This window comes from Varroa jacobsoni, unplaced genomic scaffold (assembly GCF_002532875.2).
Source record: "Varroa jacobsoni isolate VJ856 unplaced genomic scaffold, vjacob_1.0 contig02679, whole genome shotgun sequence".
Taxonomy (NCBI): Eukaryota; Metazoa; Arthropoda; class Arachnida; order Mesostigmata; family Varroidae; genus Varroa; species Varroa jacobsoni.
This window is the reverse complement of record NW_019214864.1, coordinates 10,205-33,045: the sequence shown is the minus strand read 5'-3', so window position 1 is coordinate 33,045 and position 22,841 is coordinate 10,205. Positions and strand designations below refer to the sequence as shown.

General features: G+C 38.6%; 3 protein-coding genes across 6 annotated transcripts; 1 reads left to right on the top strand and 2 right to left on the bottom strand.

The window, feature by feature from the left end:
• The first annotated feature begins 1,299 nt into the window (after window positions 1-1,299).
• mRpS16 (mitochondrial ribosomal protein S16) lies at window positions 1,300-6,025 on the top strand. Of its 2 annotated transcripts, none has more exons than XM_022854139.2 (3): window positions 1,300-1,442; window positions 4,911-5,114; window positions 5,705-6,025. In XM_022854139.2, the coding sequence occupies exons 2-3, from the start codon at window positions 4,936-4,938 to the stop codon at window positions 5,883-5,885; spliced, it is 360 nt and encodes a 119-aa protein (XP_022709874.1). In that variant the 5' UTR covers window positions 1,300-1,442; window positions 4,911-4,935; the 3' UTR covers window positions 5,886-6,025. The 2 variants fall into 2 exon arrangements, with proteins under 2 accessions (XP_022709874.1, XP_022709878.1); XM_022854143.2 differs by having other exon boundaries at window positions 1,314-1,376.
• On the bottom strand, window positions 6,023-11,660 carry tst (superkiller complex helicase subunit twister). Of its 2 annotated transcripts, XM_022854134.2 has the most exons (6): window positions 11,486-11,660; window positions 10,887-11,144; window positions 9,875-10,485; window positions 9,170-9,477; window positions 8,666-8,962; window positions 6,023-8,358 (listed from the first exon to the last, which is right to left on the bottom strand). In XM_022854134.2, exons 2-6 carry the CDS (start codon window positions 11,141-11,143, stop codon window positions 6,313-6,315), a joined length of 3,519 nt encoding a protein of 1,172 aa, XP_022709869.1. In that variant the 5' UTR covers window position 11,144; window positions 11,486-11,660; the 3' UTR covers window positions 6,023-6,312. The 2 variants fall into 2 exon arrangements, with proteins under 2 accessions (XP_022709869.1, XP_022709870.1); XM_022854135.2 differs by lacking the exon at window positions 11,486-11,660 and having other exon boundaries at window positions 10,887-11,250.
• Window positions 11,661-13,523: 1,863 nt separating this feature from the next.
• On the bottom strand, window positions 13,524-21,396 carry LOC111272593 (zinc finger E-box-binding homeobox protein zag-1). 2 transcript variants are annotated; one of them, XM_086973348.1, is made up of 5 exons: window positions 21,211-21,396; window positions 18,955-19,086; window positions 17,600-18,814; window positions 16,774-16,915; window positions 13,524-16,286 (listed from the first exon to the last, which is right to left on the bottom strand). In XM_086973348.1, exons 3-5 carry the CDS (start codon window positions 17,753-17,755, stop codon window positions 16,144-16,146), a joined length of 441 nt encoding a protein of 146 aa, XP_086829474.1. In that variant the 5' UTR covers window positions 17,756-18,814; window positions 18,955-19,086; window positions 21,211-21,396; the 3' UTR covers window positions 13,524-16,143. The 2 variants fall into 2 exon arrangements, with proteins under 2 accessions (XP_086829474.1, XP_022709872.1); XM_022854137.2 differs by having other exon boundaries at window positions 17,600-19,086.
• Window positions 21,397-22,841: the final 1,445 nt, after the last annotated feature.

Below are 22,841 nucleotides of genomic sequence, written 5' to 3'. Positions count from 1 at the left end.
GGCCCGTTCGGCGCGAGCATCTAGAACCGGAGTAAACATGACTTTTTATAGCGTTTTGTTATTGCAAAGTGTTTTCCACATGAGCTATTGTCAACTAGAACCTTTAGCCAATTGTTTTGATGGTATATTTGTTGAAAAGTGCAATGACGCAAAAGACCCAAACGTTGATGAGGGCCCTCGGTGAATTCGCCTGTCTTACGGGGCTCGTTGGAAGCGCACGTGCGTTTGTTTATGGGGTATAAGCCGGTAAGGCTCTTAGTAGATGCAAACATCATTTTTGTCCAGTCGGACATCTATAGCTGTGATCACTAGCCGCCGGTGATCATTCCTGCCAAAAATTGGGCACTATTATTTTGTACATGCAAATTTCAACATTTTCCATACTTTTGCCCTCCCCGTTAGGGGTCAATGACCTTGGAGGACAAAATGTGTCGATGAGGTGAAGTGGTCAGAAATAGGGCATTCGACCCCTCAAACTTCGTCCCACGTCACAGCCGATAATAATCCGCCAAATAAAGATTTCGAAAATTTGACTGAAAATTTTGACAAAACGACGATTTTTTTGAACGCTGATCGAGTTTCTTAGGCGGCCTGCGCCGTTGAAAAGTCCTATTACATGCTTAAAGTCAAATTAAGACAAAAAATCGTAAATAACAAGAGATTAAAGCCTTACTTGGGCAATATCTTCACCTCAACAACTTAATTATATCAATACATGACAGGAATACAAGTATATCATACTTTACGTTACGTGTTGACAACGTAAGGTCAAGGTCCTTCCATTGATGACATAACTGTCAATATCTGTAACCCTTTATGTATTTCCATCAATAGCAAATGATAATCTATGCTATTTTAGAATCTAGCATAGAACTGCGAGTTTCTCGGATCAAAAAAAGACTAATAACAGTGCGAAATGCAAAATCTAGTATTTTTTTAATCTCCACTTTCTAGCTTGGCACTCAGCGCAACGATATGCTCACTCGCTCGAAACCATTGGGCATCTAATCATTTACCTAGCCCATTAGCTTCTATGTCATAGCCCCGCAAGTAACAGTTCAATTAAAGGAAATGAAGCACCCGGACGTGCGGTATTCGGCCAAGTGAAGTAACCCCCGGATATTCATTATAATACGTGGCTAATAATAACAGTGTGCATACAACTAGTGTTTGATATAATCTCGTAATTTGCCTTCGATTAGCTTCCACAAACAAAATGTTAATTTATTCCTTGTATGAATTGCACTGTTCGTATTCAGCTGGAATACGCGACTTCCGGGCGCAGATGAAGGCAGTTTGCGTCATTGACGTTATTCTGTTTCGAACACTGATAGAGCAGAGAACATTGTACATGCGTAAGGATTGTGAAAACTAGGGTAAATCATTAGGTGCAGTTAGGCACTGAAAGCAGTCGATAGTTAGAAAATATTTTATTGTTGACTGTGAGTATAATTCATCACGTCATACAAATATTAATATTTGTTCTGAAATAAACACTGTAGCTCAGCCGGGGTTTATTTAGCTTGTCCAATGACCTAGATCCGAATAGAAAAGTTTTTTTGCATTTTCCTACTCTGAAAAGGTGTTTAACGATGTATGTGTTATTGGACGCTGCATTCAAGCATACGAATCAATAGAGTGTCCCCTCCTGAAGGCGACGGTATTTGCATACGCGAATCGCAACTAGCCTGTGGTGCAGCGTGTCGCACACAGATGATTACAGGGTCAATACACGCAAAGAGAAGGATTTTGCCGAGAATATAATACTTATTGCTGTTCAAATCGGAACTTCTTTTTCCTTCCATCGTGTAGTTTTACAAACATGCCCGCATCTTAATTTTGTTGCGAATATTTTCTGATAGTAACTATAAATAGTAGAAAAGTACCCCCACATGAACGTGTGACCAAAATGTGAAAGACAAAATATGCTTCTAAGGAAGCTTCGGCGTAACAAATAATTGCGATGCACGCGACCTGTGAGAAATGCTGCGAATATAATCCAGGCAAATTAGCCTTTCCGTTTGTTGTCAGCTAACATATCTTGGTCATATAATAATAACCGGGAGTTATTTACGTAGCCTTGTCTCCGCGTTTCAAAAGTTGTGTAGATCAACGCAGTTAGGCTATGCTATTCTTTGGTTTTTGCCAGCTAACTAGCAATTATCTGGCGGCCTACCCTCTGACGAGCCTTAACTTCAATATTAAATACACTTCCCCTTTTTAGTAATTGTGATGGTCCAGTTATACACGATCTGTTCTAATGTGTTGTATCATTCTGTATATGGCATACAGGGTAAGTTTTTATTTCTGCCATTACCTGTTCATGTATTCCTTCGCCGCTTATTATTTCCTAGCAAGTATAAAATCTGTGTGATGCTAACAAATAGCAAACGCACCCGTCGGAGGAAAAAAAAACGATAAATGCCAATTTTGCACGCTTTTTGTTCATTTTTATGGGGCTGCTCATTATATACGAGAGATTTCACCATTCGTATGACTACTGAGCTCTGCTAGGATATGAATAAGACCATTCTGTTAGTCGCCGTCACAAGTGCCTACATTGCAGTTCCGCTTGTGGTCTGATTGCTGCGGCTACTGTTTCTTTATGTAATATAGGGTTGAATAGATTGCTTACAGATAATTTTTGTACAATTGTTTATAGCAGTTAACTATCTAGGCATATACATGGTTGCGAGTAACTTGTTTTTATGCAGTCTTCGGATATAGCCCTATTTTCCTTGACATTATAGTCGTTTCAGATTCCATGCCCACTAACCAGTCGAGAGGCTATTTTGGGTCAATTTCTAGTCTTGAAGTTCTCGCAGCTTTATTAGACAGTATCGTGTATTTGTTTCACACCTCACTTTGTTGCTTCAAGCCTATGCTTACTGATCAAACACTTAAGTACCCGCGCATATCTTTCATATTTGATTCGATATTACAATATTTAAAATTTGGTGTAATAGAAAAAGGTATGACGCAGTTGGAGTGGTTTTGTTTGCGCGTACGTGGTTGAACCGCGAAAGAACCATTTGCGATGTCGGTATGTGCCGCATTAAATGGTTGAGCTGAAAATATGCCTTTTACATTATTTGTCTGATGTGTAATAATCACAACATAACCATCTAATAAAACTATCAAATACTGGAGTGTCAACCAAGCGTTAATGCTCGGACTTCCTATTATATCGGCTATAATATTCGGCATTAGAATGCTTTCCTTAACTAATACGTATTTTAGCGTTTATAACAATGAAACTAACTAAGTGCGTAAATCAGAAACGTAATTCAGAAATGCGCTCAGCATAAAAGTATGGACTTAGTTGTTTCCGATTCGGAACGTTATTTCTTTGATACAACATATTTCTTTAGTATTACACTGTTCCCTTCTTAGATTTTTTTTACCAAATATAGCGGTAATAACGCACGTCACAAACACATTCATCTACTTTAAGCATTGTTTCATACGCAACTGAATAATGTAATAGGATCACTTTTCAATATATAAGTTTCGGCCTTCATGGCGTTAAAGTAGCATCCAATATTTCGGCTAAATTCTCAGGGTAAAGCTACCACTACTTCTCACGTTTACTGTTACTTTGCTTAATTGTTCTTTGGCTTTATAAAATCATTCCTATTTGTTTTGATTCAATAGTCGATTTGAATGTGCTTCTGACTTTTTTTTACCTTCATTCTCACTTGCCTCAATCATTACTCTGCCCATGATTTGTCTATTCAGCTCATAAATTATATATTCTTTTTTACCGATTCAATTTGTAGCAGGCGCATGCATATACCGCGCAGTTTAATTATCCTGTAAGTACTCCACTCATTATCGACTATTGACACTATATATGTGGTTTAATTTTGCCTCGCGATCGAGCTTAGGTTGTGTTTTCCAAAAGAGAATTAACTGCATTCTTCATGGTATTGATGAGTATTTTTTAATGAAGGCCCCTCCCGTTTCATCATCCTTCTAAATATGCATATATTCATAGATTTCTACGTCACTTACGCTCCACGTAAAGCATACAAAGTTAAGAATAGTCTTAATTAATTGTATGGAGACTATTCTTAGCTTCGTTTTATTGTATACTATAATAGAATACGCTTTGCGCTTCTACTAGCTTCATCTCCCACCAAATTCCTAGATCTTTATCAGTTTTCCTTTACTTCCATGCTCGTAACCAATAACCTGTAATTCAACATAACACTTTGATTAACACTTAATAGTCTAGCCACTGGCACGCCAGTGAATTAGGAAAACATTTTCCAATATTTATACGCCTTACTTTCTTTAATTAACATGTACTTGTAGCGCGTGAATTCTTGTGTGTATTCCCGCATTCCTATTTATTAGAGAGAACTATTCACTTTCCATTTGCCGCATTTGGCAATATAATCGTATTGATCGATCGATGATCGTGAGTCATACGAAACCCATAGTCATAGTAAAATGATTTTAAAGATTCAATGGTAAGAGTGTTTAAATTGTATTCATCATTTTCTGGGTTACAACGGGCTGCGACTTAGCTCAGATGAGTGCTTGAATAGCGTTATATGCTCTATAGTTGCTACTAGCTTCCAAGTGTAACCGTAGTGTCTACATGTGAATATGGTGTAGGCAATTATTCGTCATATTATCGCACATACACTGTATGAGTAGAAGGTGTCGTGCAGTGTGGAGGATGCGTGCCAATCGATATACAATTACATTATGCCATATGAAGTGTTTTTGGATTACAGGACGTGTCTGAAACGCTATACCCTTGGTGGTTGGCTGCCTTGATGGGGTCATCGGACCGAAGTGAATTAATTGTATCTTCAACTTGGTTTCGGTATAGTCGCCACTTACAAAGCTTTGCTAACCGCATTGCCGTTGCATAAAGGTGCATTTTATTTGTATTACAGTTTTATTTACCTGAGAAGAAGCGAAATGCCGCCTGTCCTTCGTATTATGATGGTACAAAAGGGCTGTGCCAATCGACCGTTCTATCACATAGTAGCAACGCATCTTAGAAGGCGGCCTGATCAGCCTACACTCGAGCAAATCGGAAGCTTTGACCCCATGCCAAATGAACACAATGAGAACCTCGTAAGCATCAATTACGACAGGTACGTCCCGTCTGCGTTTAACCTGATCTGAGTAAGGGTTCTGAGGTTTTCACCAATCGCCAGTGATTAACGAGCAAGATTCTCATGAACAGTTTATGGGTTAACTGTACTAATGTGCTACACTAATTAAATATGGAACCACAACTCCATCCGTTCTTTTGTAAGGATGTGGCATTTGAAGACACTTCATGATCGAATTAAAAATAAGCTCATAGATATAAGATTCTAATATAGCAGATGAAATTTAGAGAACCATAGTCATATTAGATTGCTTCGAATATTTGTGATGTTAAAGTGTTTTTTGTGATGATAACAAAACCCACATCCATAATTTGAGCAAATTAAAAAGACTTAAAAACATATTGCCGAGAAGCAAAACGGTAATTTATTATGAGAACCTTTGGGATCCCGCATTACTTTTAATGCAAGTAGGTAAGCTTTTGTACTATATCTCCAAGTTATATTAGTTACGTATGCTATACGTAATAAACAATTAATAGACTTCGTATGACTAATTTTTTAAGTATAGTACATGCCGTTTGGAAAACTAGCATTTCTAAAATATGTGAATCGATATGCATTAATTTCAGATTAAACTATTGGCTCGGACAGGGCGCAACACCAGCCCGTGGCGTTGGCATGTTGCTTGGCATGGCCGGATATACAATGCTGCACCCGTACAGTTATAAGCGCGCATGGGAAGTTCGACTAAAAAATATGGATATGAAGTCCTCAACAACGGACGTTCCCACGAAACCGCCGGAGGCTTAGCATAAAGCCACAGCAGAAGAACTCAAAGAAGCGGTATCCGCTAGTAATTAATTATCTCTTTAGTATATATTATGTTACTGTAACGAATTATACTGTTTGAACGAATATTAAACATATTTTTAGATATGACAGCCAAATAATTACCAAGAAATCTTTATTTTTAAGCAATTACTCTCATTTAAAGGGCAGTTACATGTGCGGTCGAGCGGGTAATATCCAAAAAGGTATTCAATCTCAACACGGCATTAAATGATCCTAGTATACTCAAAGAAAGTTGCAGGGTGAGAAATTTCACATGTATCGGCATTTAATTGCACGGCATATCATCGAGATCGACAGTTTTCAGGAAATAACCACACTGTTGTACAAACAAAATGATTTGGGCCCATTCATTGACTATCTGCTATGCTTAATTCTAATAACCTATTTACTCAAGATATAGACTGGCTGCAAATACAATATCTCTTCGAATCAACGTGGATGCTTGTTCAACTTTCTTATGAAGTTCAGGATTGCCTATTACCTTGGCGGCATCCTTCACGTGTCCTAACAGCTCATCAAGTCGCTGGATACACCGCACGATGGTACCTTCCTGCTGATTGGCTGCCAATTGCATTATTTGTGCAAACGTCATGCCACTGGCCCAATGGTAGACGATGTTGACGAGGCCACGGTTATACTGGTCGCAGAAAATGGCAGGATCTTCATCGAAGCCACATTCGCGACGCACTTTGCCTACGTCTGTGACTAGAGTAAGAAACTGCTGCATGATCTCTTGAAGAGATAGCGGGATTTTAGCATTTTCATTGTCTTCAGCTTTGCCCTGGTAGACAAATACCGACAGCAGAGCTGCCACTTCGTTGGGCTTGCACTTGAATAAGACGTCACCCACAAGGACCTCTGTAAGTACGACTTCATGATCACTCATAGTGCGAGCAATACGGCCTTTAAGTTTCAGCGGTCCATTAGGCTCGACATAGCCGAGCTTTTCCAAAACCTGTAAGTGCTTGTAGTAGTCAGGCATCATTACCATGCCCTCTTCAGAGAGCAACAATGAAACGCGGTAAAGTTCAGAATTTACGGATCGACGTTTTTGGGCAATTTCCAAGTGAGTTTCAAACAGTGGACACGATGAACAGGAATGTGATAATACATTTTGCTCTAGCAAATCTACATTTTGCATCTTCTCAGCAAAATCTAAATCAGCATTCTTTATCTCTTTAATTAAATTGACTTTTTTGAAAGTCCAAGATTCCACTATGTCAAACATATCCTGACCCGCCTCACGAAGACCTTTCGGCGTGTTCAGTTTCTTAACGTCTACTTTCAGTTCTGTTGCACTCAAGTCAAGCATGTCCTCTGGACTTAAAACAAGGAGCTCACTCTTTGGAATATTCGATCTAGTTATTTTCCTTGAAGCGGGCCAGTAACTGCGGCCTTCCTCCTTCTCAGCTAGGCTAATAACGTTAAGTTGATTTTGTTTCACATTAAAGGATGTTATCACCCCGAGTCGAGTTGACTCCCCTACCCGAGCAAATACAACTACTTTTCCAGGTGAAAAAATTTTACTTGATGCCGCAAGTTCAAACACCCGCTGCCATAACGTCAGTCTATAGGCAGCTAGATGCTCAAGATCAGCTAGGCATTCGCTGATGCTCGAACAGGAATTACAATTTACAGGTTCCATTGCTGCAAGCTTTTCTGTTAACTTTTCTCTATCTTTAACAAATTTATCCTGCTGCGATTGTTTTGAGTCTTCAACGAATGAGTCGCGCATAACTTCTTCAACACGCATTTGCAGTCCAGCCTTCAGATTAAGGATCATCGTATCAGTCACCTTGAATTTCGACTGGAGCAATTGTGGTTTGCCGGTCATCATTACCTGCAGTGAACGTGAGTCCGGTACGTCTCCTTTAACCATAATAAGAACAACGCCAACGGTATCCTTGCCGCGACGACCTGCTCTGCCAGCCATCTGAATGTATTCCGCTGGCAGCAAGTCGCGAAACTGGTAGCCGTCATACTTACGAATGCTATCGAATACGACGGTCCGAGCAGGCATATTGACGCCCATCGCAAAAGTCTCGGTTGCAAACAGCAGCTTCGTCAAGCCTTTCTGGAACAACATTTCGACCACCTCCTTCATGATGGGAAGAATGCCGCTGTGGTGGATCCCAATGCCGACCCTGAGCAACTGCTTAAGCATTTCGACCTGCGGCAAACGACGATCTTCCGGAGAGAGTCGTGCCGTGCAGTGTTTGATAAATTTATGAATCTGGGATTTTTCCGTGGCTGACGTCATGTCTACGCTTCCAAGGGCTCTGGCGTTGTCATCGCAACGTTTCCGAGACAGCGTGAATATAATTGCCGGACAATAATCATTTTGTTGCAAGTATTGCACAAGACCCAAGTACCGGCTTCGTTCGTCTCCGCCCTTCCATTGGTTAAAAGAACCCCTCTTAGCTGCGCACACCTGCAAACCACATTTCAGACCCAAGCAAAAATATTCGTATTCGTTATTATTATGATGAACACATAAAAATCCAGGTAAAAAAAAGAAAGACGACGCAATCAACGTACGGATAAGAATCACTTTATGTTAAGTAATCTGAGTGTTACCACGAATGCCTGCGTCAGAAGTCACGTGTCATTTCAGGAAATATAGGTGTACTCAATAAGTCCATTGAATCTGGTCTAATAATATAAGCTCTCGCGATATGTTTCTCCGTATATCTTTATTCAGTTATGTCTGATAATCATCGACTGCATACGAGCATTACCTGTAGGTAGTTCTTGCTCTTAAATTGGTTTGATGAGTCAAGGATCAGCACTGCTTGATCTGGCAATTCGACAGCCTGAGGTTTTTCCTTGGCTTTGAGCAGAGCCTTTTGTTCTTTCGAGGCGCCTATTTTTCCTAAATAAAGCATATGCTCCAGTGCGACCGGTCGTTTTGTCGTTGAAATAACATAAATGCTTTTCTGCTTTATGCGGCCGATCCAGTCAGCCAGCTCTATAGCGTTAGGAACCGTTGCTGACAGCAGAACCAGGTGAACATGTGGCGGTAACATAATCAACACCTACATGCCCATAAACACCTCTTTTTTAGATGAAATAATTTTTAAAGCAACCTTGTAAGATTATAAAAAAACACTTATTCAGATGTGCCACGAATTATCTTAAATTAACTGTTAGTAACAGTAATTACCTTAACAGAACTTCACGAAGTACCTACGAGAGGTAGAAAATGCTGCTCATGCAGGCCTTGATAAATCCAAATAACTTGCCTCTTCCCAGACTACTCCACGATCTGCGTCGTTGATGTAATGACACTCATCAAAAATTACCCATTCGAGATCATCAATAATCGAAGCCTTGTTGTAAAGCATCGACCGAAGGATTTCAGTTGTCACAATGAGAGTCGCAGCATCCCGCTTTATCTGTACGTCTCCGGTAACGATACCGACATCTTCAAACATTTCCCGAAAATCCCGGAATTTTTCATTTGACAGTGTTTTGATCGGGGAAGTGTAGATTGTCTTTGTCATGTGCTTTTTCGCAAGGGCGATTGCGTATTCTGCGACAACAGTCTTTCCTGTTCAACCGAACCATATCACACATTTTTATTACTCTGTCCTGGTTAGCCTGATGTAAAATAAACTAAAAGTAAGTTATATGTTATGAAATCGATAGCAAATAAATACAAAAGCCATTTCAAATAATCAACATTGTTTGTTTACAATAATCTAACATTGATGTTTTAGAACTACAAATAGTCGCAAAATGGTATGATGTAACGATGACGGAGCAAACAGCATCTATGAGTGAGTTGTATGCACATCAACTAAACAAATATAATCGAAAACTTAAAGCTCTTTTTACTCTAAATAAAACTTCTATCTGCTATGTGTAATGTCTGTGTAGTTTATTAAGGGGCTAGACGGCAGCAAGAGTTTACTTGTTTAATAACTCATTTTTGCACAGTTACTTACCGGCTGACGTGTGAGCTGATACAAAAACATTTTCGCCTTTCTCTATAAGTAGAATCGCTTTCTTCTGAAATGTGTCAAGCTCAAATGGCCATGTATATGCAGGATTTGGGTTTAGTTCGGCATAGTTAGGCACTGTCTCCGCAATGTTCACTACCTCAGCCCATTTGCGTCTTCCAATCGAGCCTTCTTCCGTCGAGGGCAAGTCTTTAATTCGAAGAACTTCATTTAGATTCACCTGAGGTGGTTCGTCTAACTGTTCTTTTGGAGGCTGAGTACAGGATTCAGCTTCTCCGAAATGTTGAAGATTAATAGAACGATCTGAGGCTACCATGTCCTCTAGGGGCGGCAAGGACGCAAGGAAACTCTGCATGTCATCTGAATCGGGTGATAAAGTGCTACTCGCCTTGTCCACATCGAACTGACATGGAACTGGCAATGAGGTTTTATCCAAATCAACGTCATGGTTGAAACCAGGAGGCTTACTGTAAGTTTCGTCGAAGTCAACTTTGCTGATCTCAAGTTTCGGAATTACCTCACGGACACCCTTAATTTCGCCAGTTGCTAAATCTCGTACCGCGTGTAATTCACCTATCTGTGGCGGTTGCTCAGTCCTACAGACGAAAAAGACGCACTTGATTTGTAAGTAATAGTGGATAAGTAAAAAATGCTTTACTATGTACTTAACAAAAAAAACGTATACGGTTGTAAACTGCTATAGCCAATTGACACGATCGAATCCGATATCATTTCTGAGGTTCAAAAAAAGTATGTTCGATATTCCATGCATTATGGGTTGATTTCTGTACAGCCACAAACATTTCGAGATCTTACTGTAAACTAAGGAAATATTCGAATCGGGGTTATGTCGACATCTTCAAACTCTGGAGCCTACCCTTTGATTGAGATGTAATTAGCTTTAGAATAACAACGCGGAGGCTGTTAATGTACAAACCGTAATGGAATTCAACTACAGATTACAGCAAAAAAAATAGCAGTGAATAGGCAGATGAACCTGAGCAGGTTGAGAATATTTGGAATGATCCGGGGTAGGTGCAGTTTTGGTGGTTTTAGTAGAAGTTCCTTAAGTTTTTGTTCGAAATCCGCTTTATCGGAAAGCACTCGTAACGGCGGTGGAGAAAATGGACAATGATTAAGACCAGATGGTCGTGGAGGGCCAATAGAAGAAGGTTCATAGAGAAGATCCGCGCTTAGTGGATTGGCGAGTTTCCCTACAACACGCAAATCTGAAGGATCAAAGACCAACTCCATTCTGTAAATAGACGCATTCTAGGACCAGTTAGAAAATATAACATAGCGAAGTAAAACTTTTTCGCGCTAAAATTTAAGGACAAGGCCTGTACTATTTTTGCATTTTTAGGATATTTTTTTCTATAACGAAATATAACGAAAATAAAAACTGTTTTATATTTAACAGTGAAACTATGTCTTCTTTTTAACCCACACAGGCACGAAACTAATACGTATCACTCGTCCTGTAAAGGAGTATTCATAATTAGCCAGTTAGCAAACTCTTTTTCGACCATTGTGAAGTTCATCCATTGACTACATATGAGATTTTCCCACATCGCGGACATAGAATTTAAAACATACCTCGACCAATTTTTGGTGAAGATTTGTTTCCGCACAAAACCAGGATCGTATTTTAAAATAGTAAACTAGCGTCATATACTTGGTAGTGGTAAAACAAATGACTATTGGTGGGTCTTATATTCAATGAGCTTCGAACAGTTTGGTCCTTCAATACACCAAAAAGCAAGACGTAGCGCCTGTTAGGCGGCATAGACTGACGACACTTATAAACAAAGGTGATGGCGCTAATATTCGAATCTCATTTAAAAACTGCTGCGCATGTTCCTCAGAAGAAACTCTTAAGACCAATTACGAGCGTAGGACAAGGATAAGCTGTACAAAGGTATACTTATAGCTCAGAAGCCATTTTCCACGAGTATGATTATTCCGATTTCTGCGGCGGAATAACTATGTGATTTTACCAAATAATTATAAAAAATTACTAAGCAGATTGCGCGTCGTTGCAATTTCATCATACTCATCCGAACCAGTTTAAAAAAAATAAAGGTAAGAAGTATGACCATATTCATTCGATAGAACGAAACTCGACAGTGAGCTGAGCGAATCTACCCGATAAGTCGAAAAAATCTGTGGATCTGAGCCAGATGGTTATGAGTCTGGCGCCCATAGATGGGTAGTTCTAACCATAGATGGGCAAGCATCTTTTCTACAGCGCGAAATTTTACAAAACAACAAATTAAATACAATAAAGTTCTATACAATATAGTAAACTATAGTATTTCTTGTTCACTAATTAGAAGTATTTGAAGCCCTAATTTGTGTTATTTAAAAAGAAAAGATAGCGTTTTGATGCCGTTTTATAAAATCCGTTTATCATATAAGCTTGAATTTTGTAGAGATTGGATTTCAGACAACTAGAAATAACTCTGATAAAAATATACCAATGAATAACGTGATAATCTCTGTGTGTAGCAAATGTCTATAGCTTTACATTCTCATAAAAATCTAAAAACTATATTTTAGATTATGTGACCATTTCTGTAGTTAGCTTGATGGAGGATCTAAAAGTTACAGTTGTCTTGCACTATTACCTCGATCTCCATAGATAGTGAAATCAACATCGTCCACCGTGGGTATTATTGTTAGATGTTTTATAATTAAAAACATTGGATCTTATACTAAGCTCTAAAGAGGTTTCGGGACCCTCGAATTTATATGTAATGTGATTCTGCATATTAACATAGAATTCAATTGATATTGAGTTTCTGTTGCTTCTCTGTGTCGTACCTATAGACGTAGATATAGATAGATTAACGAGGAAAGTTAATGCCGTCGGTATAGCCAATTAAGTTTGCCGGAAATGGTTACTTAGCAACGATCGTGGATTCAATAATTGTTTCTTACATGAGTAGGCTTCTGTCGGCTTCTCCATGTAGAATCGCCAGCTTGTGAGGTATCGATAAGTTGTTATGATGCCGTAGACAACATGAGATACCATCTAGTACTTGGCCAAAATTGGTAGTTCACGATTTGCGAAAGGCCCTCATTCGATCAAAATGATTGTATGATAACATTAGTTGAATTACGTGTGATTCAGAGACGACAAAGCGTTGGGTGCCAAAATATCCAGGCGCCACTACTATTAATATCCTGTTATTCGCATTGCGATAGCCCATGTATAACGAAATGCTTCGAAATACATGAGGGCAAAAACGTTGCTCTTATCAAGTCTGCTTGATATATATCGTGCCCAGTATACCATTACACTTTAGTAAGCTTGAAACAAATGCGTGACATCAATGTGCGAAATGAATCTGTTCTCTGTTTCCCTCATTATTGGCTGTACATTCAAGATAATACAATTTTCTGCGCACTCTCAAGTTATATGAAATAGAACCCTGGTGAATTTTTCCTTATTTAGCTTTAGCTTACGAAGCTCGTGAATTTCCGACGATTAATATTTATTTATTAAGTACGTTTATATCGCTTATCTAACACTGAAATATTTTCGATTGCTTTGCAATTATATGAAATGGATTAGCCGAAAAAAAAAATTGCAGTTGCATACAATTATATTAAATGCAAACACACACACATATTTATATGCATTTTCTTCCAAAAATATGCTTTATTTATTCCAGTATTTGTTGCGTCTGTTACAAATTAGTGTCATATTGTAGTTATCGCTTCTGTCTCGTACACAGTTGTTATTACTATTATTGTTAATATGACAATGCCTATCTTAGTAGTACTTATCTATTATTAGTGCTTATATAATAATATGATTATAGTATTTTTTTCAAACATATTTCTATTTTTTTTCCCACTTACAGTGTATTTATAGATTTTTTCTGCTCTTAGCAGCGTCCAAGATGTGACGATTAAATTTGAAAATGTTAAACTACTGATAATGTTGTACTTTTCCTCGCTCCTTTAAAAGTTATGAAACACATACTTAGCCAACGAAACACTTTGCTCGTAATATCAATGCTCCGCTCCGCAGCTCAACCTTCTCTTTGGGTCAAATTTTTATGGGAAAATATTATTTGTGTTTGACGGCGTTATGGATTGTTACAATTCTTATGGAGTTTCCGTCAGTATATGTAGCAATATGTATCATTCCAAGTCGTCATTTATTGAGATCGTTTGATTGGCAGGAGTATCATGTTGTTGCAATGGGATTTCCCTTTCACTATTTGGTATAAAATATTGCTAAGTAAGTTCTAGAATGATAAATTTTTCAATGTCAGGTTTTACATAATGTTGGCGATGATGTACTTTGACGACGATACTGGTCGAACGTGTCCGAAAAATCGGATTTTATGCGTAATCATATTTTGCTAATATTATACATCAATCGCTTAATTTACAACTTTACTTCACGCTTACTATCGCTACTGAGGCAATGACCGCTACCCATGCTTTGAGATATATTTCTTCACTATAATATTTCGCTATTTTCGATGTGAATTTTCCTGCATGCGTCTGAATCGACCAGTATCCACAGTAATTAATGACAACTATGGTAGCAAAGAAGCGATTTTAGTGTGATTCTATATTTCATATGCACAACAGCCACACGCAAGCACAAACGCGAATCCTATGTACACGTATATAGACACCCGTGCAACCATTAGTAAACTGCATATGCTTATCTGTGCCGTATATCTAACTCGTTACACTTTTACCCGTTTGAGATATTTGTCTGTTGCATTTCAGTTAGTTCACTCGGTGGTCCGTAGTGTCGTACAAACGTATCTCTCAGTAAGGCTACGCAGCCTGTATTCTATGAGCGACAGTAAACAAATATAAAAAACCTCAGTGTGGCATATGATATTGACGGTAGCGACGGTAGAAATCAATGTGATGTAGCTAGTGAATGATGAGATCATTTCTATAGATGGCCATAGCATACAATTAGTACGATTACCACTTTTCCGCGCTAGAACGATCACCGGCTGATTTTGTTATGGGACGGCTGCAGTGTCGTCTGCTCAGCAGCACGTTTACTAACGTAAGCTATTGAAGTCGTGCACAAGCTATTACATTCGACTTCAAGCCGGAGTTTGTATTTGCCTTCTAGCAATCTATTTGCTCTCTAAGAAATGTTCTCAATAAATCGTCAATTGACCTAACCATTTTCCATTTTTTATTTGCTCGCACTTCGATTTGGTGTCATGAAATCTTTGGCTTCTTACTGAATCAGTGGTAACACGGAGCGAACAAAACGACAAACATGTTCGTGTGGAGAGTGTTCACTCTTGATCGTTACATATAAAACAATGTAAACACGTATATTTTAACGAAACAATGGCTCGCTCACTTTCCAGTAAAGTAAAACAAGTGAAAACATAAAAGCGTCCTAAACTTTCACCTAATGACTAGTAGCCGAACTACAATGATTCAACATTGCATTTCGAAGATAAACCTCGCCATATGTTGATAATCAATGAGTAATGTTTCGAGCAAAACTTCACTCATATATATATATATATATATATATATATATATATATACACACATACACCAGATAACAAAAAAACAATAACTCTATCAATCAATAATTATTAAAGTAAAAATAGCCAGCGCAGTATAAAGTGTCGAGTCGCATGTAGTGCCTATAATAACGCCGAATCAAATTAAGCTTAAGTTACATTAATTTTTTTTAATAAATATCAGTCTACAACGATACAGATATATCTATGTAGCGTTTTTGTCTAGATAGTTTGTCGCCAGTCAGATATCTCAGATTAAATTAACCGTAAAAGCATGTTCATTCGTACTCGGATTACCCACTACTGAAATATCCACGTAACTGACTTCATTGACGAAAATACCTTCTTGTTTTGCATTAAAGTTGATCGATTCATTGTTTTCCTCGTCCTAAGCCGAAGCCCTATAAGAAGATTTTTCGTCCGCAAACCATTTGATTTACTGATTATGACTTGAGGTTAAATCCCTCCTCCTAAAAATGTATCGCGATATCGTTATTCCAAGACTAATCGATATCCTAAGGATCCGATGGATTTCGTCACTTGAGTATCATATTTGGCCTTCTAGACACGTCTTGATTTTCCACACTAGACAGAAATAACACAGGACAATGATTTTTCAACGCAGCAATTTACAACTAAAGGTCCTGTGCTGTTGAGAAAGCTGTTTCTGTATTGACTACACAGGCTAGCTGGCTATTTGGAGTGTGTTGACCGTTTACATATTCACGATCCTTCAGCAAGTCTGAGCGCGAAATCAGGAGGTAAGGCGCTTTTTTTAAGTGAGTGGGCATTTTTCCTATGAAAATTCCTCGTTCCCGCCTGAGCAAATGCCTTGTGGCAGATGTCACAGCGGAAGGGCTTTTCACCTGCAAGAAGACACAACCAAATATATAAAAATTATTAATATGCCTCCTAAAACTCTCTACGTAGAATTGTATTCTTTTTCTTTTGGATTTTCCTTCGATAGTCCATTCTAGTGAAGATTATAACGTTCTATAATGTCTACAAAAGAAAACACCGCTTAAGCATATAATCAATAATAAATATTGGCCACTACCTCTGTCGCAGACGGCGCAACTTGTTTGACTTTATTACTAAACGCACTAGTAAGGCTCTAACAAGAGATTGTTCGACAAAACAATACTCTCAGTTACTCCAACTTTTAAAATTTTTGAAAAGGCAGATTTAAAAAAAAAATGTTTAAATACTTAGCTCTCTTGTTAGTCATATAAAAATTACAGTTGGAGCACCTAGTAATCTTTGTGAGTCTAATCAAGTACAAAGAATAGCGTGACAATGAGAAAATCACTTTTAGGACAGTAGGCTAGGAAAGCCTGCTAATGTAACACGTACCGGTATGCGTTCGCATGTGCTCTGTGAGATGATGCTTCATGCTGAAGCCTTTATGGCAAACCTCACACCGATGGATCCGGCCCTCGGACCCTCGTGGGTTGCGTGGGGCCACAGCGGCAATCACCTCAGAGACGGGGTACAACTGTAGCAAAATGCAGCAACAAATTGTTAGTGTACATATATGATCAAGATAGTATCTATATCTTGAACAAGCAAACAAGCTACTCTAAGAACTAAATTTACTTTGTTTAGCTCCAATGGCGATAAAGGACATCAAAGGTTTGCGCAGCTAACTACCACTTAGTATAAATGTTAGAATCAGAGATTACGCGGTGACAAGGAAAATAGAGCATCAATGAAACCAATACCAAAACATTTCTACAAACTAGCGTCAAAAGTTAATTTATAATAATGGCAAGCGTTACAATTAGGACTTAATACAAGTGTATCTCTTGATCATGATTATAATATAACAAGCGCACGAAGACTAAGTAAATTCTAAACTCATAAGTGGATAACAGTCCATCTGTGTGGATTTACTTAATTCATAACAAAAATATTAGGAAAACAAATTGGAAAATCTGAAACAAAACTGATTGTTGATATTGATAGACACGTGCGAGTGGAGCCCAGACATTTACAAAAAAGAACCCAATCACGAGAATACTAGTTAGGTATGAAACGAAATTCGAAACAATTTGTCTTCACATGCAGTCTTTTTAGTGATAGTTTGTTTGTTTGTTTATTTGTTTCATAAACTGTATCACGGCAGCTCTCATTTTATTGCACGTTTGGCCTCTGATTTATAGCTGAAAAAAATACTCACATCTCTGGCGATAACGATCCGATCATCCTGACTACGACGAGAGCGAAAATCCTTGTTATTAAGACTTATAAAAGACGACGGTGCGTCTATAAAGAGGTGTCCTGAAAAAAGGACGAGAAAAAGGAAAGCCACGAAACTGAGTGTAACACATCCCATCTTAAAATAAAATACTCAATGTGCTTTCAAAGTACTGCACAATAATAAAAAGCTCAAAACACGTGTTTTACTTAATCTTTATTGATTCGCCTTACAACTGTTCGAATATATTAAAGCACTAACCTAAGTAACATTGCAACAATACGTTTTATATGTTTAAATATATGTAAAATATACATTGTTTATTAGTTAATATGACCTTTGTTGTTCAGCGAAAAAGGTGCCCCCTGAAAGAAGAAAAGTACTATTAGTCGAAGCAAAGTAAGCGAGCAAGAATTATGTCACACCATATTATTACATACCACTGATTATAAGTCTAAACAAACCGCGTTGACGCTTATGTGATTTCCATGTTTATTTTGACGGTGTCTCCTTTGATAGCGACGCTTACCCTTTGTAAAGCTACACTTGTGTTCGTTACATTGCATACACCCTCTAAACCAGTGGTGTGCTTATCAATAGGCTAAAAAAAAGGTATTCGCGCGTCCGGAGTACAATCTAAGATAGCACATTTCGATTAGGTGAAAGACGAGATTGCGGAAGTAGACAACCTGTGTTTGGGGTAGATGAACGTCGATGTACTCATAGACAAGAGCGCAATTGTCGATGAATATTCAGTAATTAGCTTGGCCTACTTCTAGCCTCTACAATGACAATTACCGAGCACAGCCATAAAAGATAATATCAGTGATCGAACTATAGGAGGCTTACATTGGTTATATCGACAGTTTGAAAAAATCCTAGTCTCAAAATAAAAATATATGTGGAAACCTGGCTTGTTATACGGTTAATGATAGCTGTGATAAATTTAAGAAGAAAACAAATACGATACTGATTTACTCCAAGAACCTCCCGAAACTAAGCCTGTACTTAGTTTAGGTAGTCTCTTTTTTACATTTTACTTTCGCAAAACTCAGAAGTCTAAGACGCTATGGGGTGTTCTCTTAGCTCTCCAGACTTGCGTTCCCTTGCCGCTTAATCGCATGTTCGAACACGCACGCACAAATTTATTTAATCATGAATCATTCAAATTTAGTTGCTTGCAATAGGCGGCACATGCTGCAAATACAGAAAGGGTAAGTCAAATGCAGGTCTGTCTTATAAAACAAACCGTTTAGAAAACAGTCAGAATTTGCTGACGGTTCAGAAGAGGCCAGAAGAACTCTGTTTTAGAATGAACACAAGGCGCCTCTATCTACCTAGTATTCCATCCTTGATCGGTGACGCCCTTTCTCTGCCAGCAGTCAACGTTTAACGCAGACGGGTTACAGCTGTCAGCAGTGGAGCGCAAAGCGAAACGATAGTTTATAAGGCAACAGATTTACCTTTACCTAGAAACGTGAGAGTTCAGTGTCGCTTGTTAAAATTGATTGCATACAAAAAAGGAACTTTCTTGTGTTTTTTTTTTTCGCAAAATCCAGAGAAAATACGAAATTTAAGAAAAGTTTAACATAGATCATTTGCACTAGTAAATGACTATTGCAAGTAAACGTTACGTGTCTACCTATACTATAGGCCGGCCTAACTTGGTGGGAAGTTCGGTAGGCGGTCTCAACTAGTAACGTATGGTACATTTTAGTCGAAAAAATGCAATCGAGTATCAGTCACCGCCTACTGATAGGGCATACAAAATTACTTTCTGAACAGATATTTTCACAGCATCTAATTAACTTAGGTGCTTCACACCTTTAGAAGAATATGTTGGCTTTGTTGTTCTTGTATGTGGACCTGTTCGTGTCCTTAATCTGTGCTTCTTGTTTCATTATGCTTGATGTGTAGTGGTTAAATAGAAATTAATGATCCGGCTGGCTTGAAGAGCTTCTGGAAAAACTAAGAATTTGGATTTATAAGTGGGCAACAGCTGAAAGTTACGTATTTTCTAATTTTCGAACCCCTTGACAAGGTTCAGGATCGACGTGAGTTTATGACAGTTTGCCTAATGAGTAGAAGATTCCCAGCGAACAGCATGGGTGTAGCGGTGACTTAGATGGCTTGGCCGGCCGGCAGTCTCTGCTTACAGGCAGACGGGGCAGGTCGCTGCGTCCTTGACTTTCGTCAACGACGCGTAAGTCCTATGCACTTTATGTAAATCCAAGAAGGTTTTATGTATTAATTCGTACTGCTATTATTAATCACTCTGTGGAGTATTATTATTTGGTACAAAGTAAGGTGAGCTAAACGCAGCTGGTAGCAGCCTGTTTGAATAGTGTGACTGTTCTGAGCAGCATGAGATCGACCACTTCCTGGTTTAAATTCCTGCAGTTGGCGTATTACTATATAACTTATTGGATAGCAGATGTTCCAAATCAATCAAGTTTTATCATTACTCGCGTAAGGTTTCTCAACTGCATAGCCTGACAGTCTCCTGTTTTGAGGGTACGCTAAGCGATAGAAATGTTGGATATCGTACTAGACGATTTTTTTTCAGAAGTAAACAGCCTTCTAGCTCCGTGTTCCATCGACCTTAGTTTTTATAGTGCTAACAGAGGATGTCTTGCACTAGCGAGTTGGTTTCATTACACATTAGACAACTACGGGCCAAAATCGAAGTTTTCGCTTTGACTTACATTTAATGATCGAGCTTATTATTTGATGTGCTCGCTATATAACGTATTCTGGCTACAAAGAGAGTTTTGCAAGTAATATATTTTCTCATGTCAGACATGTCTCTACCTAAAGCGTTTTGAGGTGCCTCAACTATGATGCATTTCTAGTGTTAATCTCTTAGGTGACCTCTTTTACATGTAACGTTAGAAAGATATGTATTATACATATTGGTTGCTAAATGGGTATAGTCAACAGGAGCGGAACTTCTTTAGCGTGATGACTCGAGCCAGTATCTTAAAAAATGATACTTGACTTACAGCTACAGAGAACACAAACACTCTTATCCCTTTCTGTGGATTTATGTGACAATTCCGAGCAGAGCGACACTTCGATATGTGTTCGGCCCAAAGCAGATTACGAACCATAGTAATGGCGAGATGAAAAATTTGCAAAAGAAATTGCAAAAAAGGATATAAATTAGTCGATATGAATAAAATTCTAGTGACGATACCGTCTGCCCATCTGGCGGTATCGGAACTTGACAAACTTCAAGTCATAAACGAGTCTCGTGGAGTAGCAGTGCTGCGACCTGGCTAAGGCCTCTTAGGACCAACGACACGTTCAATAACAAATTCGTCATTGGTCACAACGGAGCTCAGTTGCAATTATCACTAGTCACTGTCGTGGCCATAGGGACAACGAACGAACGAATACTGAAACGGGCAAAATACGAGCCGTCTTCATTATATAGTTATAAGTTTGCCTTCGGCCAATTACACGTCTGACCAAAATCTACAACGGAATTGCAGTGAAATCTACTGCACAGATATCTATGATACGGAGCTTTACTGATAAATTTCGTTAGATGTGAAAATATGTGTTACCATTACGGTTATTGGTGTACTTACTCAGGAGTAAACAAAACCCTTGTATACTCAAGCAAGGAATTATTACGCTTTTTCCGTGTGAACAGAGGATACAAGTCGGCTCAGGACAGATCAGCCAAGAAAGAAACAGCGGTGCGCGAAGAGTAGGAATATCGATTTCGTTATTTTGTCGAGATACTTTTCATAGCATCGTAAAACTGCGACTAATACAACAGACCGCAGTCGCGCCTTCAACGATCGCAATGGACAACACTGATTACACACAAGCGCTCAGTCACAACAAGAACAACTGGAATTTCACTCTCGGAAACAATCAGTTTACTCTAACAAAGATGCCGCGTAAAAACAGCTCCTTACTTAAGCAAACATCTTTTCCACTTTAGCTAGGTACCCGCTTAAAATATCTGATATTTTGAACGCTAACGTAACATTGACTGTCTACTTTGGCCAGAAGGCATTATTCACTATAAACTATGATTCGAATGATTGACAAAACCATACTTCTAGCGTTTTTCACAGAAGTACAAAAACTAAGCTTATACAGTCTAACAAGCGTGTCATCCGTCGGAAGGAGAAAATGACACTATTTTGTATGCGACAAGAGTTCCTTGCGATCATTATGGTAATGGATGTTGGTTACACTATGGTGTTAGGTGCCCAAGCTAATTCTAGATAAAGACAAGATATATATATCATGGTCGGATATACCATAAAGTTAATTTCGAAATTACTTTGCGAAACAAACAACTTCAACATCAACAAAAACGACGCTCTATCTACCATAGTTTAAAAACTTACGCTCCCGAATTGTCCAATGATTTCGTAGGTCAGAGGGAAGTGTTTCTCGTTCAGCTGCTGTTAGTTAGTAGCAAAAAATTGGCTGATTCAACAGTTCGCATCGATGTGTAATTCAAACATAACATAATAACAGCATTTTTGGTTACATAACGGCTCAATATTGCGGCAAAGATGTTTAAGGGGGCACGCTTGCACCTGGTTAACAAAGCTTTATTAAATGACACCATCTATGTACTTCTCGGACGATACCATTTTGTCAGTGTAAGCTTTCGAGTTATAATCTAGAATAACTGGGATGAGGGCTTCGTAAAGAGCCGTTTCGTTTGGACAATAGTCAACGGTCAAGTAATTAAGAAAGAAAAAAAGAGTGAAAATGGCTTCTCCCCCATATATACACAAATAATTGATTGGTCTTATCGATGAAACAGCATTAGACCATGAAACATCCGCATATAACATCGTATCTTTGTCGTATTGCGCCGAAACTATACTAAACAACGTCGCTGTGGACGTTCCACGGACGAATTACAAAAGCAACGATATATAGGTATATATGTCGGAGAGTAGAAAGAACAAAGTGGAATGATATAAGACAAAAAACAGGAGCAACACGCAGCTTGTTTTATATTTCATTTACTACGTCAGAGGTTGCATCAGAGACATGGAAGCGTTACTGCGAAGTCCAAGCGAAACTGTGACGGAGAACCCCGGAAGTGTAGAATCATGATCTGACTCGACTAGCGAATCTATTAATAACAACATCAAAAACGCATAATACTAAACAGTAGATCCCCCTAGCCATGGAGTTGTACATAGCCACTTCGAGTAAGAATATTGGCCACTGAAAATTCGAG

Excerpts from the sequence above, each read along its gene's own strand:
- LOC111272593 (XM_022854137.2), bottom strand. The coding sequence starts at position 17,755 with ATGGGATGTGTTACACTCAGTTTCGTGGCTTTCCTTTTTCTCGTCCTT. Across the intron at positions 16,916-17,599 it reads GGATCGTTATCGCCAGAGAT|TTGTACCCCGTCTCTGAGGT; the intron begins GTGAGTATTTTT and ends ATTTTGCTACAG. Across the intron at positions 16,287-16,773 it reads GCACATGCGAACGCATACCG|GTGAAAAGCCCTTCCGCTGT; the intron begins GTACGTGTTACA and ends GTCTTCTTGCAG.
- tst (XM_022854134.2), bottom strand. The coding sequence starts at position 11,143 with ATGGAGTTGGTCTTTGATCCTTCAGATTTGCGTGTTGTAGGGAAACTC. Across the intron at positions 10,486-10,886 it reads AATATTCTCAACCTGCTCAG|GACTGAGCAACCGCCACAGA; the intron begins GTTCATCTGCCT and ends TTTCGTCTGTAG. Across the intron at positions 8,963-9,169 it reads GTGGAGTAGTCTGGGAAGAG|GTGTTGATTATGTTACCGCC; the intron begins GCAAGTTATTTG and ends ATGGGCATGTAG.
- mRpS16 (XM_022854139.2), top strand. The coding sequence starts at position 4,936 with ATGCCGCCTGTCCTTCGTATTATGATGGTACAAAAGGGCTGTGCCAAT. Across the intron at positions 5,115-5,704 it reads GTAAGCATCAATTACGACAG|ATTAAACTATTGGCTCGGAC; the intron begins GTACGTCCCGTC and ends CATTAATTTCAG.